The 19,745-nt window shown below is 39.1% G+C and overlaps 1 protein-coding gene across 18 annotated transcripts in view; it reads right to left on the reverse strand.

Moving 5' to 3' along the window:
- LRRFIP2 (LRR binding FLII interacting protein 2) overlaps positions 1-19,745 on the reverse strand; it is a 107,094-nt gene that overhangs the window by 63,573 nt on the left and 23,776 nt on the right. For 10 of the 18 annotated variants that reach the window (XM_081824219.1, XM_081824251.1, XM_081824273.1 and 7 more), the window contains exon 3: positions 5,525-5,611. In XM_081824219.1, the coding sequence (XP_081680345.1) occupies positions 5,525-5,611 (87 nt within the window). Of the gene's footprint in view, positions 1-4,205; positions 4,257-5,524; positions 5,612-19,745 lie in introns of all 18 variants that reach the window. The other 8 variants (XM_081824228.1, XM_081824203.1, XM_081824184.1 and 5 more) reach the window with 1 other exon arrangement.

Here is a 19,745-nt window from a genome sequence, read left to right on the forward strand (position 1 = left end):
TGATCTTTCAGCATCCTTCAAAACACTCCTGGTTGTCATCTGCTGTGTATACTGATGCATGTGATCAAATCTGTTCAGAAGTCTGTATAAGCGCCAATATGATTCAATGATATAAAACCCAACAGAGTGTTCTGAACTTTGGAAGTTCATCACTGGTTTACATTTTTGTTATGTAATAGACACATGTAATCTACAAGAAGCCAAGCAAATTTCTTCCTTTTTCCCTATCAGGTTATATACCACAAAAGTTTTGGGAGCATGTGCATAAACCCAGCAGAGTAGGCACAGTTTATTGAGTGGTAACCAGTTCTGAGCTAGTTAGCTTTAAAGAACCTTGTGCTATTCAGGCAGCCTAATTCTACACACCCCTTCCCAGTCTTATTTGGGGTACTAGGGCAACCTACATAGTTTAATGTTCAATCTTCCCTTTAACCTTTTTTTTCATTCCACCTACCACACAAGAGCACTTTTTAAAAATTGACCTCTAAAAACCACAGCTCATTAAAGATGCAGCAAAGACAGATGAATTCATATTTATTTTCAATTATGCTACTTATAAAAATAATTCTTAATAAAACAACTTATTTTTTAGCCCCGTTTGGGGAAAAAATGGCCTAAAAAGACCTTAGAAGACTACAGAATAAAATGTAAACCCCATACAGGCCAGTTAATGTGAACTGCGAGAATACAGCTTATTCCACTCATAAACTACACCTTAAACCAGCACTGTCCACCAGAACTTTCTTTGACAAAGTGGAAATGTTGTGTCTGTGCTATCTAAAACAGGAGCCAATGGCCATTTGTGGCTATTGACCACCTGAAATGCTAGAAGTGTAACTGAGGACCTAAATTTTTAATTTTAATCTATTTAAGTCTAAATGTAATTACCCACATATGGCTGGTAGCTACTGTTCAAACAGTAAGGCGAACCCAAAGCAAATTTTCATTATACCAAAAAACCCACAAAGCACATATTTTACTAAGAGGCTGCCATGTAGTGCCACTCTTATATAAAGAGGCAGGCATTCAGGTAGTTGTGAATTACTGCCCCTACCTTGAATACTTCTGCACAGTGACAAATATGAGAGAAAGAGAAGGAAACTCTTGTATAAAAGACCCTAGAATTATTTTTAAGAGCTAGAAAGTTCCCTAGAGATTATACAATCTGATCCCTTCATTTTAAAGTAAAGAAAATTGCACCACAAAAAGATTAAGTAGGAATCCACAAAGACATAAAGCTGGGACAAGCATTCAAATCTTCTGACTCACTAGACCACCAAACCATAAAGAGACCATCCTACACTGGCTAAATCTACACTGATTACAAAACAAGAGCATGAAGAAAATGGCCAGGTAGCCTGGGTTTTACTCAAAGATTTCTCTTTCTCTGGAAGAACAAGCAACTTCATTTCCCAGGTATTCTAGAATAGTATTTTAAACTGCCAATTGGCTTTTCCTGAATTAATAGCACCAGGGGCCAAGAGAAAAAATTTCAGCAACTGTGTTTCTAGGTACCAACTACAAGGCTGACTATCCTTCTCATCCAGTCTGGGAAACAATCCATTTTCATTGTCCTGGAAGTCATTAGCAGTATAAAGGATCCAAGGCAGAAAAAAACAGGACAATGCCTTAAAAAATGGATGTATAGGGGAGCCTGGGTGGCTCAGCTGGTTAAGCGACTGCCTTCGGCTCAGGACATGATCCTGGAGTCCCGGGATCGAGTCCCAGGATCGAGTCCTGGATCGAGAGTCCCGCGTCCGGCACCCTGCTCAGCAGGGAGTCTGCTTCTCCCTCACCCTCTGCCTGCTGCTCTGCCTGCTTGTGCTCGCTCGCTCTCTCTGCCAAATGAATAAATAAATGGATGTATATTTGTTCAAGGCTTTCTGGAAAATTGTTTTGATACTTTTAAATTAATGGAAATGAAACATAGACTGCTTTTAAAAATTCACCTGATGTGGGGATGAAGTGATTTTACTGAAATAAGACAACATCCCACTGAAAACACCTGGCCCTGTTCTCTGTCAACAAGTAATATTTAACTCAAGGCTAGAGCCATTCCCTCAGTTTCAAATTAGGAAACCTCAGAAGTCGCACGTTCTTTTCCAGGTCACGACATGCTGATGGAGACACTCGGTTTAAAAACAGAAACACTGGCCTCACTAGGGCTGTCTGGAGGCCTACAAAGACTTGGGCCCTTTCATCTTGGTCCTTTCACCTTCCAACCCATTAGCAGGTGTGGCGCTCTCTCTGACCTTTGAATTCTGGCTCTGCCAATGACTGAGCAAGTTGTTGGCTTCACCAATCCTTCATTACCTTATCTGTAAAATGGAGATGGTGGTCCTTATCTTATCATGTGAAATGGAGACATATGTAAAAACCACTAGCACAGTGCCAGCATACAAATCGCACTCATTGTTAGCTTTATTCCTGAGCCTCATGCCCTGGCTTTTCCTGTTCACATCCCCCAACATCCACCCCCACACCCAGAAAGTGTGAAAATTAGGAGAAATGTTTAACATGGGTACATTTTTCCTTCTAATAACTGACAACCCTATTATTTGTATATGCATTATTTTATTATAAATTTATTGTTCTTTATATCTTACATTGTGACTACAACATGCCAACTTCTACTATAGGCTCATAGACAGAATGCAGCCAGAGAGACAAATAAGCTGAAAAGTGAAAGGAAAAATTAGTTTGAAAAGAGTAAAAGCAAATGTCAGAAGGGGTTAAGTGATAATCATTCCCACCTGAAACTAAACCCCATCCATGTTCTCTGCGAGTTGGAGCTATCACTCAGAACTTGAGTTAGTCACCATCTGCATTCTAAACCTCTAAACCCAAAATGTTCCCCCTTCCATGAAAATCTAGTGCACTCACTTCCTGAACTGCACACATTTCAAAGATAAAAAATATGTTTTTATCTTCATGGCCTTGGAATATGAGAATCAAATATGAGACTTTCAATATAGGCTTTTCTTCTTATTTAATGTTTTGTGCGCCCTAAGATAATAAAATCTCAGGCAGTTTAATTTTAGATCTGTAATACATAATTTTAAAAAATGAAATTAGTATTTCCATGGAAAATTTGCAAGCAAAAGTGATTTCTTTTATTCACACAAAATGTTCTTAATGCATCAACAGTAAGATAACCCAGTTTCATGCAGAAGACACTTTAAATAAAACCAATTAGGCTAGCTTTAGTAACAAGAAAGGACAGATTCTACTCCAAAGTAACAAACACATTCATGAGGAATCACTTAATTATAAGTAACCAAACATCATCTTTCTCTCCTTTCTAAAATATCACAATGAGAAGTATGATAAAGTTTTAAATCTGTAGGTCAGTACTGTCATAAATATTTTTTACACTCATAAATATTTTAATTCTGGTTGTACTTCAAAATGCTGCTACAGAAGGAATTTGCTTATAAAAATTTCTTGTTTAACAGCAATCAGTGGTTCCTAACCCTTTAGGGATCACAGACTCCCTTGAGAATCTTGTGTTCATAACACCTGTGGGGCATTTCACTTAAAAATATACATACATTCAAAAGTCTGCGTGAGATTTTAAGGCTTCCTGCTCCATCTCCCAAGCCTATTCACATGCAGGAAGAACCTCTGCAATAGGAGACAGCTGGTGAAATTACCAACATTGAAAAAAGTTCAAATTTAGGAATGATTCCCAATAACTAATATTTTACTGGTTCACGATTTGCTCTTTGGGAGTGGTGGTAGAAGATTCGAAAAGGAACTGAGAGAAGTGAAAACATAAGAGTAATTTTCATAGAAAATTAAAGAATGACTTGGGTCATCTCTCAATGAGGACATTTCTGCCTAGTTTTTTTAAAAAAGAGAGAAAGGAAGGGGGGAAGGAGGGAGTAAAAGAGAGAGGGAAAGGAGAGGGGGACAAATTTGAGGGAGACAAGAACAAACTCAGAGAAAGAAAACACATCCATTCACTCAGTCTTTCTTGGTCAAGAGCATTCATGACAAAAGTGTGAGGCTGTAGACTACAACAGAAAATGGATGGACTCCAAGTACGTATTTGGTCCACTACAGACAGAAGAGACACACTCTAACCTTTAGGTTCAAACATGGCAAACACTCCTACTTGGCAAACTATTAGTGAATGTTTTACTTCAAGATTGCATTATTTCAGCAACTGATCACAACATGCAGGGCAGGCAATCCTGGCCTACCAGCCACTTCTGAATCTGTCCCCATTTCCGATCAAAGGAATAATGACAGTGCTACAAATGCAAAAGTTTCATCAACTGAAGTTTCCAACATACTGCATGATCTGAAAAGTCTTAAATTAATCCTATACATTTGCCCTGAAGAGCAGTGATCGTTAGCTCAACATAAGTTACACATTCAAAATACAGATAATTACTAAGCTAAATATGCTCAACAATGAAGAGATATATGGCTCTCTGCAGTTTAGAGGAAATGGAACTTACACTTTGCAACAATCTCCTTATAATTTTACTGTAATTTTAGGAGTATAAAAGACTGTGCATTGCAACACTTTCATTTTAAGCGAAGAATTGCATTCAATATTTGAAACTATATATGAGATCAAAAACAAAAATAGCAACATAGGTATCAACTGCTTTTTGGTTTAGTTTTTGAGCTGTGAATAAAATCTATACAGTTGTCTTCAACACATTAGCAGCAGTCCACCACCAACATCAAAATAAAGTGTTTAATACTATTAATAATATCCTGCAGGCTTTTTCCCCTTTATACCAATATGGCATCAGAAATATTTTTTATGTGAATTTTCAGAGTCAGGTTGATGTCAGAAGGGAAGAGTTAAAAAGAGTATTTATTTCATTTTAAAGCAGCCCAATTTCTATATGCCTATTTTATTTTTCTATTTTTTGCTTTTCTTTCTGATGATAAAAATGTATTGAAATTTATCTATAAAAAAGCACTAAGAAAAAACCAAAACTAATCAATTCCACCATTGACAAACCAAAGTATTGATAGTAATCATTTCTAAGTAGTTTTTGTCCCTATATATGATAGTTTTTGTAACACACAATGGGAGTCCTACCAGTCTTAACAATTGTTGTTGTTGTTGTTTTTAATTTTCTTGCATGAATATCTTCCTCCATTATTAAATATGCTTCAAAACTGTAAGGTTGAATGACTTCACAGTGTTTTACTATGTAGATATCATAATATCATTAACCTAAACTCTAAGACAGTTAGGACTAGAGTAAATAACTTTGTCATCTCTAAGCTGACTTCAGCTAATATAAGTAAAGCACTTATCACACCATAACAACTTGCTACAATGCATACAGTAAGAGCTATTTATGTGTTTGCTGTTATTATTTAAAGCAAATATTATATTTAATTTGCTGTCATAGAATGGCTTGTTAAAATATACACATCAGGTTATACTATTCCCAGTGTTTCAACAGGAACCAGATTTATTTCAGAAGGAAACTAGCCAAGTATTAATTTATTTGAGACTAGCACAGAATGAGGATCATCCCCCCTAGATTACCTCTTTTTGTTGTCGCTCCAGTTCTCTCATGCGTATATCCCTTGCTTCTGCCCGGGCAGCCCGTTTTGCTGCCAGCCTTGCCTCTGCCTGAAATGTAATATAAAGATTCAGCTTTATTTACGAACAACAACAACAACCTGCACACCAGCTGTGAGGGTAAGGAGTAGATGGGACACGACCGTCCATAGCAGGTGGGCGGACAAGATACCCTCTCGCTCAGCTGTGTGACCACCTCAGTCAGCTCCTGTACACTCGTTTCTTTGTTCTAGCCCAGAGTCTCTCCTGAAATCTGCGCCTTTATTTTTAACTGCTTGCCTTGATTCCACGTTCAAAACATTTCACACAATTCATTATGTCTCTGCAAACTCACTTTTTCCAAAATTTCTTTCCCTATCAATTCAGTCATACAAATTAGAAACTTCAGACTCTATTTCATTTTGGACATTGCCAATATCCAGTCTTAAAGTACTGCCAATTCTCTACCGCTGGGTTTCTCTCACCCCCATGGCCTGTTATGCTGTTATTATGCTGTTTCTGTTTCAGGAACTCTTCGTATCTTCCTCCTTTTAAACTGGCATGCAAATCACATACCATCAAATTCACCACTTACAACTAGACAATTTGGTGGCTTTCGGTACTACAGTCACAAGGTTGCACAACTACTACTACCATCTAATTCCAGGATATGTTCCCCACCACGCCCATTAGTAGGCACCCCTCGTTCCCCCTCCTCCCAGCTCCTGGAAACCACTAATGGTACTTTGTCTCTACAAATTTACCCATTCTCAAAATTTCGTATCTGTGAAATTACACAATAGGAACTCTTCATCTCTTGTTTGAACACTACAACTGCAACTGCCTTCAAATTCACCTACCTGCCTCCAGAAGCTGCCCTATAATTCCCTTCTACAATGTTACAGGATTGCCAATCTGCCTTTCAAAACACGTTTCCGATCATATCAGTGAGCGGTGTAAAGCCCTCCCCTGGCTCCCCAGTACTTCTGGTTAAAGCAAAATTCCACAGACTAGCACAAAGACAAGAGAGAGAGAAGAAAAGCACAAATAGAAATAAGGTCCCTCCCAGTCAGATCTCCCCCTTATTTCCCAGGACTTGCTCCATATGAACAGCTGCAGGCCACCTACCTCCATCCAGGACTTCACGGTGCTCCATTAAGCCTCACTTCAGCTCAGGTAATGATCTCAGGGTCATGAGATGGAGCCCCACATCGGGCTCCACTCTCAGCACAGAGTCTGCTTAAGATTATCTCTCTCTCCCTCTCCCTCTGCCCCTCCCTGTACCCACTTGTGTGCACACTCTCTCTCTAAAAAAATATTAAGAAATACAAAACAAAATTACATACTTCTGTCACCCCCACAACATCCATGTGTCAATAGATGTCTGCTACTATATAAATAGAAGAATTTCAGGCCATGGACCAACGCATCTAGGAAATGAGACAAGGAAACAGCTTGATGTACCACATGAAACTTAAAAATCTCCTCAGTGATTTCTATCTTGCAGTGGCTTCCTCTGTTCTCAGCCACATCCTAACTCTGATTCAGATCGCCCCCTGATAACTACAATAGCTGCTTCTCCTGTGGTGTTGTATTTGTGCCCAAGTCTCACATTAAGAGACTCAGCCAATGTTTAAAAGGGTCTATTGTACGGAAGCAATTATGTTCAGTTCTGAAAATACAGGGTAAGATGTGACACCTCTGCCCCAAAGAAGTCCTCAATCTAGTTGAGGGACATGGAAACACAACGCTAAGGGAAGGAGCATGAAGTAGAGAGCAATTCGTTTTCCCTGGCAAGATCCTGGCAGGCTTCTAAGAAGAGGAGACAGCTTAAGAGTTAACACTTATTCAACTACCCCAATTTTGGCACTTTCCCAGTATGCCTAGCTGGCCTTTTAGTAGCACAAACCCTAAACGTGTATCTGCCAACCTCAAGCTCTAAACAATAACATGACCAGAGCAATTAATCTTTTCACATGAATTTTTCATTGGCCTCTATCTTTTAAAAAAGCTATTCTTACCTTCTTTACCCCTCTGACTACTGGTAGACACCACTTTCTTACTAGAGTTCGTATTTTATAGAAAAATACTTCAAGGTTAAGTTCAGCAGATAGCAAATACATTTTTAAATTACAAAGTATCATTTTTCTGGGGAAAATTTTCAAACTTTTTTTTTAATTTCAGCAAAGCCATGGCAATGTGTAGGGACTGTCATTTCCATGCTTTGTACTTGTAGCCTTCTTTAGAAATGTATTCAGAATGCCCATTTCATCCTTCCAAGATCGATGGCCAATTCTGTACATTCTATGCTAAAACAGCTCACCAGTTTTCTCTCACCAAACCTAAATTATAGATAAATGAAATCTACTCTCTGATAAGATTTCTTTCACAAAGGAAAGGGAACCTGGCTGCTGTGTAACAGAAAGAACACGGGCTTCAGAGCCACAAAAATACCCTTCCCTTTGTTCCTTAGCCAACTTTATCCAAACTCAGATATGCCTCCCTTGGAGATGGTACTGAAGAAGGCCACTAAACAAGCTTAAAAAAGGTAAACAGGATCTAAAAATACTTTATCTTGGAGTGCCTGGGTGGCTCAGTCATTAAGCATCTACCTTTGGCTCGGGTCATGGTCCCAGGGTCCGGGGATCGAGCCCCACACGGGGCTCCCTGCTCCGCGGGAAGCCTGCTTCTCCCTCTCCTGCCTCCCCCCCCACCCCCGCTTGTGTTCCCTCTCTCACTCTTTTTGTCAAATAAATAAAATCCTAAAAAATAAATAAAAAATAAAAGTACTTCATCTTAGTATTTTTCTACACATTGCTACCAGATGCCTGAAGCAATACTGAGAGTAGGAGCAGCAAAAAGCAAAAGGTGATTCCAATCGAATCCAATAGACAAAACATGTACTCTATACTTGTACCAATGCATTTTTAAATAGATAAATTATAGGTACACAAAGCATACTTCCAGGTAGTAACACTAGCATCTTCCCCTCAGAATACAACTGCATGATTTCTACACATTCACTTTACACACACAGGTATAAAATAAATGAGATATAAGAATAAGGGGTCACAAAAATTAATGAAGTTTAAAACAAAGTTGGCAAAAAAAAAAAAGTTAAACATAGAATCACCATTTGATCTGATAATTCCATTTCTGGATACATACACAAAAGAACTGAAAGCAGAGACTCAAACAGATATCTGTATACCAATGTTCAAAGCAGCCTTACCCATAATGGCCAAAAAGTAGAAACAACCCAGTGTCCATCAATGGATGCATGGATAAACAAAATGTATTATATCCATACAGTGGAATATGATCCAGGAGGGAAGGACATTCTGACACATGCTAAAACATGGATGAATCTTGAAAACATTATGTTAAGTAAAACAAGCCAGACACGAAAGTACAAATATTGTATGATTCTATGTATTTGACGTACCTAGAATAATCAAATGGCATGGGCACAGAAAGTTAAACAGTGGTTCTGAGGGGCTGGAGGGAAGGGAGAAATGGGGAATTTTTATCTAATGGGTACACAGTTTCAGTATAGGATGATGACAAAGTTCTGAAGATGGAGAATAGTGCTGGATGCACAACAATGTAAATGTATTCAATGCCACTGAATTGTATACTTAAAGATGATTAAAATGGCAAATTATGTATTTTACCACAAAAAAAGGTAAAGTTACCATAAGACATGAAATCAGAATTATTCAGGAGCCTAATTCATTTAAGTATTTGTAGAGTCTTTAAGCTCTATATGACTCAAACTTTTAAAATAAAGTTAATAGGAAAATTTAGGAACTGGAAATTCAGGTTCAGAAGTTACTTGTGAAATCAAGTAGGTCAATGGACTAGGTTTCTAAAAGTTTTTCTCATCATTATGCTTTCAAATATTAGGCACAGTAAGAATGACTAAAGGAAATATGCAATCATATAAGTATAGAAATCTATTCTTCTTAGAACAGTGAAAATGATAAAACAAAAAGCAAAGATATATTTGAATAGAATTAAATCCATTTCCCACTAAATGCTTGGGGAAATGGAAAAATAAAATGATAGCAAAAATCATGGGACTTGATCCCCCCTGGAACAAATTGCTTTAGGTTGTATTAATTCAGAAACCTTCTAAATCTGTTGGCTGTTCACTTTATAACTCAAATACTAATTAGGAATCGTACAATCATAACTAAGAACTTCTAAGGGTGCCTGGGTGGCTCAGTCGTTTGGGCGTTGGACTCTTGGTTTCACTAAGGTCATGATCTCAGGGTCCTGGGTTCAAGCCCCCACATCAAGTTCCCCACTCAGAGTAGAGTCTGCTTGAAGATTCTGTCCCTCTACCCCTCCCACCACTTGCACGTGCATCCACATGCACACATTCTCTCTCCCTCTCTCAAATAAGTAAATAAATCTTAAAAAAGAAAGAAAGAAAGAAAGAAAGAAAGAAAGAAAGAAAGAAAGAAAGAAAGAAAGAAAGAAAGAAAGAAAGAAAGAAAAAGAAAGAAAGAAAAGAACTTCGGCGGGGGCAGCGCTGGGTGGCTCAGTTGGTTAAGCATCCAACTCTTGATACTCTTGATTTCAGCTAAGGTCATAATCTCAGGGTTGTGAGATTGAGCCCCACAACCAGCTCCACACTGAGCTTGGAGCCAGCTTAAGATTCTCTCTTCCTCTCCCTCTGCCCCTCCCCGGCTCATGCTTGCTCTCTCCCCATCTCTCTCTCAAATAAAAAAATTAAAAAAATTCTCGGGGCGCCTGGATGGCTCAGTCAGTTAAGCGTCTGCCTTCGGTTCAGGTTGTGATCTCAGGGTCCTGGGATCGAGCCCCACATAGGCTCCCTGCTCAGTGGGGAGTCTGCTTCTCCCTCTCCCTCTGCCCCTCCCCCTGCTTGCACTCTCTCTCCCTCTTAAAAACTTCTAAAAAAATAAATAAATAACATTTTTAAAATTCTCTAGAAAGAACTTCTAGGAAAGCTGAGAACTAACCACATACTATGGTTTGAATACTTCTACTTTAAGGACTTTTCCTTTACCATCAGGATTTGGTATTATGCTCTTCTGGAATTTAAGAAAACAAAGCGGATTTGCAAGCTAAGATGGCAGCAAATGGACCCTATGCTTGCCTATCCCTAGAACACAACTGGATAACTATCAAATCATTCTGAATACCCATGAAATGGACCTGAGAACTGACAGAATAAACTGCACAACTAGAGGGAGAGAAAAAGCCACACCGAGGAAGCTGGAATTTAAATAAAAACATGGGAGGGAGAGAGAAGAGAAGAGAAGAGAAGAGAAGAGAAGAGAAGAGAAGAGAAGAGAAGAGAAGAGAAGAGAAGAGAAAAGAGAAAGGAAAGGAAAAGAAAAAAAAGAAGAGAAGAAAGTGGATGAGATGCAATAAAAAATATAAATCACTCCATTTTAAAATGGGCAAAGGATTTGAATACACATTTCTGTAAAGACGATGTACAAATGGCCAATAAGCACATAAAAAGATACTCAACATCATTAGCCATTAGGGAAAGGCAAATCAAAACCACAGTGAGATACTTCACACCCAGTAGGATGGCTAAAATTTAAAAAAATTTAAAGAGAGAATAACTAGTGCTGGCAAAGATGTGGAGAAATCAGAACCCTATACACTGGAAAGGTAAAATAGTTTAGCAGATCTTTAAAACATCAAACATAGACCATAGAGACCTCTTCTTCCAGGGCATAGGCTCTGCTTCCCTATTTTCCAATCTCAAGAAATGGAACTCTTGTCACACTTGTTCAAAACCCAAGGTCGCAGGGCCTCCTACTTCCTAACCAAATCTTACTTTGCAATATCCCTTGATTTTCCATTTCCAACCACCTTTAATTTCCATTCCAAGAGACTCCCCCCACTCTTCCAAGCAGGCTCTTACCACTTTCAGCTAGAATACTTCCTTTCCTAATTCTAACTTCACTTTCTCCATTCCCACTCTCCTCCTACCCTTGCTATTCCATACTACACACTGTTGAATTACTCTGCCTAAAACACCAAGGAACAAGCAAGATAAAACATCCCAAAATAAAATACGATTAGCCATAATGTATTTTGTGGTGTCCAATGCCCAAAAGCATCCTTATACAAATTTGGATTCTGTTACTCTTTTGGTAAAATAAGCATAGGAGAACAGGCTAAAATAAACTCACTGTGGCTCCCAGTGGCATCCCAAGTATGAAACTCAACTGAAACAAATCCTGCTGGGGCACCTGGGTGGCTCAGTTGGTTGAGCGTCTGCCTTCGGCTCAGGTCAAGATCCCAGGATTCTGGGATCGAGCCCTGCGTTGGGCACCCTGCTCAGCGGGGAGTCTGCTTCTCCCTCTCCCTCTGCCCCTCCTACCCGCTTGTGCTCTCTCTCAAATAATAAATCTTTAAAAAAAAAAAAAAAAAAAGGGCATCTGGGTGGCTCAGTCAGTTAAGCACCCAACTCAATCTCATCTCAGGCTTGTAAATTCAATCCCCTCATTGGGATCCAAAAAAAAAAAAAATAGTTTGAATCCATCATCCTAAAATTCAAAGGCCAGAGAATTATAAGCCATATAACAATAAATATAAAACATATATAACTATATCCCTCCTGAGACACACACACTCCATGTTATGATATGAAATCCATCTTCCTGAGGGAGGTTGCCTCAACTATGTGATTTCTCTTCTCCATCTTCACTCTCTCCTCTATTAGCTTGTTCTTCTCATTAGATAGGTTCAAACTCCCTCTCATCTTTCAAAAACAAATAAAAACAAACAATCCCATCCTGGTTCGATTCTGCCTTGTCTTCTCTTCATAGCCAACTTTTCTTACACCTCCTCCTAACTTCCCACTTCCTCCATGTGACTGCATTCTGGCTTCTGCCCAAATAATTTTATTGAAATTGGTCCTGCAAGTCACTAATGACCTGTAACTACCAAACCCAATAGGATTTTTCTATTCTTACCTCACTTGTCCTTTCTGGACTTCCAACATCCCTGACCACTCAATTCCTTCTTAAATTTCCCATCTCTTGGCTTTGTGCAATACTAATCGCCCAGTTTTACCCCTGACTCTCCGACCTCTCTTCCTCAGAATTTATCATGAGCTCCAAAGCTCTAAAGCTTCTGGGCTTGATCTCCCTTTTCACTCTATGCTCCCCCTCCATCCCCCACCTCTCGCCATGATACTGATCATCTGCAAATCTTTATGTCCAACTCAGACTTTTCTCCCACAGTCCTGCTCCAACTAGCTATGAACCACTGAGGCTGTCCCACTGGAACCTCAGGCTCAGTGTATCACAAATTGACTTTATAATCTTTCCCTTCAACTTCCTCTTCCTCTCTTTATTCCTTGGTAGCTGTCCAGTTACCCAAAAACTGAGATAAAGAATCATCACAAGCCTCCTCCTCCTTTTTTACCCTCCCTCCACATTCAGTCACCAAACCTCAACTACATAGCTCCCTTCAAGATTCTCTCTTTACTGTTCTTACCATCCAAACTTTCCTCTCCATTCTATTACTGCCTTAATTCAGGCTCTCGGCACCTCTTGCCAAGATGACCATAGCAGCTTCCCAGCTAGTTTTCTGCCTCCTACACCAGTCATTCTTCATATGATGGCTAAAGCAATTGTGTGACAAATCAAATCCGAAAAATCTTTTACTCTTCAATGGCTCCTCCACAGCTTCCAAAATCAGATTTAAACTCCTCAGCACACAAATCCCTTCATGACTGGCCCTACGGTCTCTCCAGCATTATCTCCTCCCATTCCCCAACCTCTCTCCAGCCATACTGAGCTGTTATTCTGGCAGCTTCCCACATGGTTCTACTTGTTTCACACCCGCATGCCTATTGAGCACTTGGAAAACGATACCCAAAAACCCATAAAACAATACTGTTTATGGAGATATGTATTCGAGCTTTTAGAACACAGACAGGAAGGAAATTTTATGATTTTATTATAGTAGTTCACTGTTGGGTAAAGGGGCGGGTGGAAAGAGAGGCCTAGGAAGTGAAAAAGGGGCCCTAAACTTCGTTTATAATGTCTTCTTTCTCCCTCCCTTAGCTTTTTTAACCTGAAGCAATTATCAAAAAACACTGGTATCAGTTAATATTGGGTGGTAGACTCATGGGTAGTTATACTATTATCAAAACCTTCCTGCATTTAATATTTTCAAAGAGAAGTACATGAAAACCCACACTCAAATGCCTTTAAAAGAAAGGAAACCTCTAGCTTTAAAATTCTGTCCTACTGTCATCATGTAACACTTTTCAAGAGAGGCAAATTAAAATTTCGTAATTTGAGGGGTGCCTGGATGGCTCAGTAGGTTAAGCTGCCGACTCTTGATTTTGGCTCAGGTCATGATCTCAGGGTCCTGGGATCTAGCCCCAAGTCAGCACCACGCTCAGCCGAGAGTCTGCTTGAGGATCTCTCTCCCTCTCCCTTTGCCCCTCCCCCCATTCATATGCACGAGCTCGCTCTCCCTCTCTCTCTAAAATCAATAAATCTTAAAAAAATGTATTAAAAAATTCATAATTTGACAGAAATGCACTTAATCAAGCCAAGTGCAAGCTGCCAACTTGCATGTATACCCATAATATAAAACCCATGCAACTGGCGTGAGTAAGAAATACAAAAAATAATCTGTATCTTTACAGACTATGCTTTAATTTCAAGAAATGTATAATACAAAATTCTAGAAAGTGAAACATTCAAGGAAAATGACTAATTCAGGTAGCTAAGACTCAGAGTTTACTGTGTTTAATTTTGTTTATTTTTCCATGACACTCATGCCAAAGAACCCTGAAAGACAAATTAAGAGACATAATATTTATGGTGTTGCTATGGTTTCCAGACTAACAAAATCATTACTCAATTTCTTAGTAACTTCCCTTTAGTAGAAAAATCTCAGGTACCATTTTTCTTAATTAGATCTTACAATGTAATTATGGTTAACTACTTTTTAAAAAGCTTTTGGTAGTTGAAAACCAACTATATAAATTCTGAGTACAAATACCTGTATGTATTAGATAAAAATCTACGGACTTTAAGCCATTTTCTTCTGATGTCAAAAAACTGTATCTTCCTTTTACTCAGAGACCTTCTGATAGCAAAATATTATTTTGGAATGAGAGAGGAAATTTAAGATTATAGACTATATTACTCAGGTCTGAATACAACCCAATAAATAGACAGCTCAGGAGAATTGAAATTCTGGATCTGCAGTGACATATCTAACCAAAGGGGAAAATGTGAATCATAGTTCTCACAGAAATACTTTGGGGGAAGAAAAAGGGTGTTGCCAATAATGTCTTCACATTTAGGTTACTGATATTGTGCTATTTGAATTTTTTTCCCCAAATTCCTCTAAGTCACAGGAATGGTGAAGATTATGACAACTGAATGCTATACCAGATATTTTTCAATCACACTCACACAAACGCAGTCTTGTTAATTCTGGTTAGAAGAACAAATCAAGGAAAAGCAAGATACTCAGAGCGACGCTGGCCATCACAGAGCCTGAGCTCTGACTTAGTTCTAGGGGTGAACGAGGAAAAAAATGGAAAAAGGTCTGCACGCAATGGGAATTGGCTGAATTCATGCACTAATGCCACTGGAAGGAATTCTAAATGATCAAAAACAACATAGATTTACTCTTTCGAAGGATTTGTTTAATAAAGACAGTAAGCACAAAGGGGGAGAATTTTTTTTTAACCGGGGAGAAATTTAAAAAAAGTCACTTTTCGTAACTCTAAAAAATTAATTTACATTTCATAATTTTTAATAAATTTTTGTGTACCACCATTGAGAACACTCAAAAGCATTTTAAATAAGAGTCATTATGCCTCCTGTGAAGTTAGCTTTCCAGACAAATCCGATTTGCACAGAACAATCTGAACCGAGCACAAAAGGATGACCAAAAAAGTGTCAGAATTAAGAAAGACTCAAGACTTGACCTTGAAGTCCTGGAGCGGCCTTAGGACTCAGCCTGAGGAGTGATTATTTTCTTTTTTTTTTTTAGGAGTGATTATTTTCAACTCTACACTTCCTCCCTAGACAAATTTCATCCACACTCATGATTTCAATTACCTTCTACATGCTCACAGGTCTCAGTGTTTATCTACAGCCCAGACCTCTCCTTAGAGTTCTTGATCCATATCCGCAAACTGCCTCTTCAGTCTCTACTTAGATGCCTCACAGGCACCTTAAATACAACACATACCACCTAAGTCCATGGTCCTCCCTCTCCAAGACTCCTTCCCACTCAAATGATCCCTACCACCACCCAGAGGCACAATCCAAACTTTCCCCCCTCTACTACTCAAACACAATCACTCACTGAGCATCGACTACTTACTTCTCTGTCCCAACCATCTCTCACCATCCCCACTGCCGTCCCTCTGGGCCAGGCCCCCACTGCCTCTGAAAGTATCACAACTCATCTCCCCATATCCACTAATATCCTTTCTGATATAGATATACTCTCCAATTTGCACTAAAGTCATCCTTTTAAGGCACAGATATGATCAAGTCATACCCCTACACAAAACCCTTCACAACGTTTTTCCATCGTTCTTCAGACACAGACCCAAATCCTAAATACACTCTGTAAGAACCTGTAACAGGGTTCTCAACTACTGACTATTTGGGCCAGATAATTCTTTGTTGTGGGGGCTGTCCTGGGCATTGTAGGATGTGTATGAGCATCCCTGGTCTCTACCCACAAACACCAGTAGCACACCCCTCCTCCTGTTTGGACAGACAAAAGTATCTCCACATATTACCAAATGTCCTGTGGGGGACAAAATCACCCTCGGTTGAGAACCACTGGCTTATATGATCTGGCTCCTGCCTACTCCCTGGCTACTCTCCTCCTTGCTGTGCATGTTAGTGTTAACAGTACCTCACAGGAGGCACAATCGTTTACAAGCAGAGGAGCCTAAGTGCAAATTTCAGCCTTACCTTTTTAGCTATGTGACCTTGGGCAAGTTACTTCACTTCTCCATGCCCTGCATTCATAATCAATAAAATAAAGAACTTAGGACAGTGACTGGTATGTAATATGAGCTCAGTAATCAGTACATGTTAGCTGTTGTTATTATTCCTCGAATTCTCCATACTCTTTCAGGCTCAAAAGCTTGTCACACATTCTTCCCTCTGACTGGAAAGCTCTTTCCTACATCTGACAACTCTTTCCCCTCAATAATTCCATTCATCCTTCAGAACTCAGTTGAAAGGGCTCAGGGAAGCCTTCCCAAAGCCCCCAAACATGTCAAGTCCCCTATCACACACTTTTTAATAAAATCATTTACTGTCCACTCAAAGCGCTTAACACAGTTGTAAATAGATTACTGTATTTCCTCAATTCTGAAAATGCCACTGTGACATACACTGACAATCATAGCTTTCAAGACAGAAATTACCATGTTAAATGTAGACATTAATTTTAAAGAAAAAAGGGAACTGAAAATTGAACTAGTCCATTCTGTAATTCTTTGTTTAATGTCTATTTCCCCCTATAGAATATAAGCTCCATGAGGGCAAGGACTACGTTCGACCTGTCCACTGTCTATCCCTCACATCTGACATAGCACCTGCAGAGGACAGATGCTCAAAAAACATTTACTGAATGAATGACATTCAAAATTTGTGCAGTTTTTAAAAACTCTATTCCTTTTTCTTTTTTCTTTCTTTTTTAGGGCTCCGCACCCAGCATGGAGCCCAATGCAGGACTTGAACTCATGACCCTGAGATCAAGACCTGAGCTGAGATCAATTATTGTGATTATGGTAATTCTTTACATTTTCAAAAACTGCTATCTTTACCAAGTTTTTTTATCCTTAATTTGCCATGCCCTAAAAATGAATAAATTACTCAAGTAAAATAGTGAGATACTATGAGATCATCAGTTCTACCAAGCTATCATGGTTATCATTCCATAAAACAATAACAGTGGACAGTATCTTTTAAACTAAGCACAATTCTTGCCTTTGCATCCTTCTGTACAGGCTGCTAATACATAATCAAAACCTGCAAACTTCTGGTTCTCACTACTAGATGCCTGGGATGGCTGTTATTTCCATAGGCAGCAAAATGAAATAAAACCAAGCGTCCATCAACAGATAAATGGATAAACCACATGTAATATATACATACGGTAGAAAAGTATTCAGCCTTAAAAAAGGAATGAAGTTATTTGAAGTAGGGGAAAGGAATGAAGTTCTGATACATCCTACAACACGGATGAATCTTTTTTTTTTTTTTAAAGATTTTATTTATTTGACAGAGAGAGAGATAGCGAGAGCAGGAACACAAGTGGGGGGAGTGGGAGAGGGAGAAGTAGGCTTCCCGCGGAGCGGGGAGTCCGATGCAGAGCTCGATCCCAGGACTCTGGGATCATGACCTGAGCCGAAGGTAGACGCTTAACGACTGAGCCACCCAGGCGCCCCAACACGGATGAATCTTAAAGTCATTATGCTAAGTGAAAAAATGCCAGATACAAAAGGAAAAATACTGTATAATTCCACTTATATGGAATATTCAGAATTAGACAAATTCATAGACATAAAGTTTATTAAAAGTTACCAGGATCCGGAAGAGGGGGAATGGGGAGTTATTACTTAATGGTTACAGAGTTTCTCTGTGGGGTAATGAAAAGGTTTTAGAAATAGACAGTGGTGATGGTTGCACAACACTGTAAATGCAATGAATGCCACTGAATTGTAGTCTGCAAATAGTTAAAATGGCAAATTTTGTTATACATGTTATAATCACAACTTAAAAAAAATCAATATTGTAAAATACCAAAAACCATTGAATTATACATTTCAAATGGATGAAATATATCTCAATAAAGCTATTTTGAAAAATGAGATCTGGGAGTGCCTGGGTGGCTCAGTCAAAATGTCCAACTCTTGATTTTGGCTCAGGTCATGATATCAGGCTCCATGACATCAGTCTACTTGAGGATTCTCTCTCTCTCCCTCTCCTCTGCCCCTCCCCCCACTCATGCGCTCACTCTCAACAAATAAATCTTTTTTTAAAAAAATGAAATCTGAAAGTCCTAGCAGCCACAAATGTCAAAAAGCCATAAAAGCTTCCTTTCTTCTTTATTACAAGTAGGTCTATGCACCCAATGTCTACATGTACATTCTGCTCAACAACAAAAGTCTCTGAACACTCCATTTGCTAAACTCTAACTCCTATAAAAGATTATCAATTTCTATGCTTGTCATTGATCCTTTAGATTTAAGAGACCTGCGCATTATAAGCATGAATCTCTTTGGGTCCTGGATCTCAAGGGAACTCACAGAATTTTAGAGCTAGAAGGACTTTTAGATCATAAGGTCCAAAAATAAGCAACATTCTGATAACTTCCATTTGGAGAGATGTGCATGGGACATGTTTTCTTCATATCTGCAGCTCTAAAACAAGGAGAACAGTAATATTCCAGGCTTCTGTGATGCCTTAAAAAGACTGTTTGCTATCCCTTCAAAAGGCTTAATTTCTTTTCCTGGGAACACTCACCATAATATTTGCCAAACTAACTGCAGTAAGGGGGCATAAGTAGCTTCCATGTTACCCTCATCTTTCTCCTTTGGAGAGCTAGCTGCCTAAGGGTTCCCAATTTGATACACTCTGTGCTTTCAGGTAAGTTTCACTTAAAGTCAACTCTCTAATTGCATTTCCCCCAAACCTGTGGAACAATCAAAGCCAAACAAGCAAGGGGGAAAAAAAAAAAAAGCATGTGAATTGGTCCTTTGACACCCGAGAGGACTTGCTGGTGACCCCTTCTGACACAGCTCCTCTGAGCTCTTCAAAGAGCTATGAGAGCCCATGCTCCCCGCACAGAGCAGCAACACACCTACTACAGACAGGACAGGGCTTCTAAATCCATCCACATTCCTGACTTCACAGAGCAGTCTTCAAACATCCAAACATCTTTTTAAAATGTACACAGGTCTGACAAAATGAAGACTCTGTAGATGGGTGGTGATAATGGTTGCACAACAATGTGAATGTACTTAAGGCCACAGAATCCTATACTTGTAAAAATGGGTAAGATAAGTTTTATGTTACGTATGTTTTACCAAAATGTACTCAGTTCCATATTTCAGCATGCAAATTATCCAGTTTGCAGAATATGTTTATGCCTTTTCTTTCTTTTCCTCCTCATTCCCTCTAGTTCCCTGACTTGTGGCCAACTG

Source organism: Leptonychotes weddellii, chromosome 1, assembly GCF_054177405.1.
Source record: "Leptonychotes weddellii isolate Sample4059 chromosome 1, ASM5417740v2, whole genome shotgun sequence".
NCBI lineage: Eukaryota > Metazoa > Chordata > Mammalia > Carnivora > Phocidae > Leptonychotes > Leptonychotes weddellii.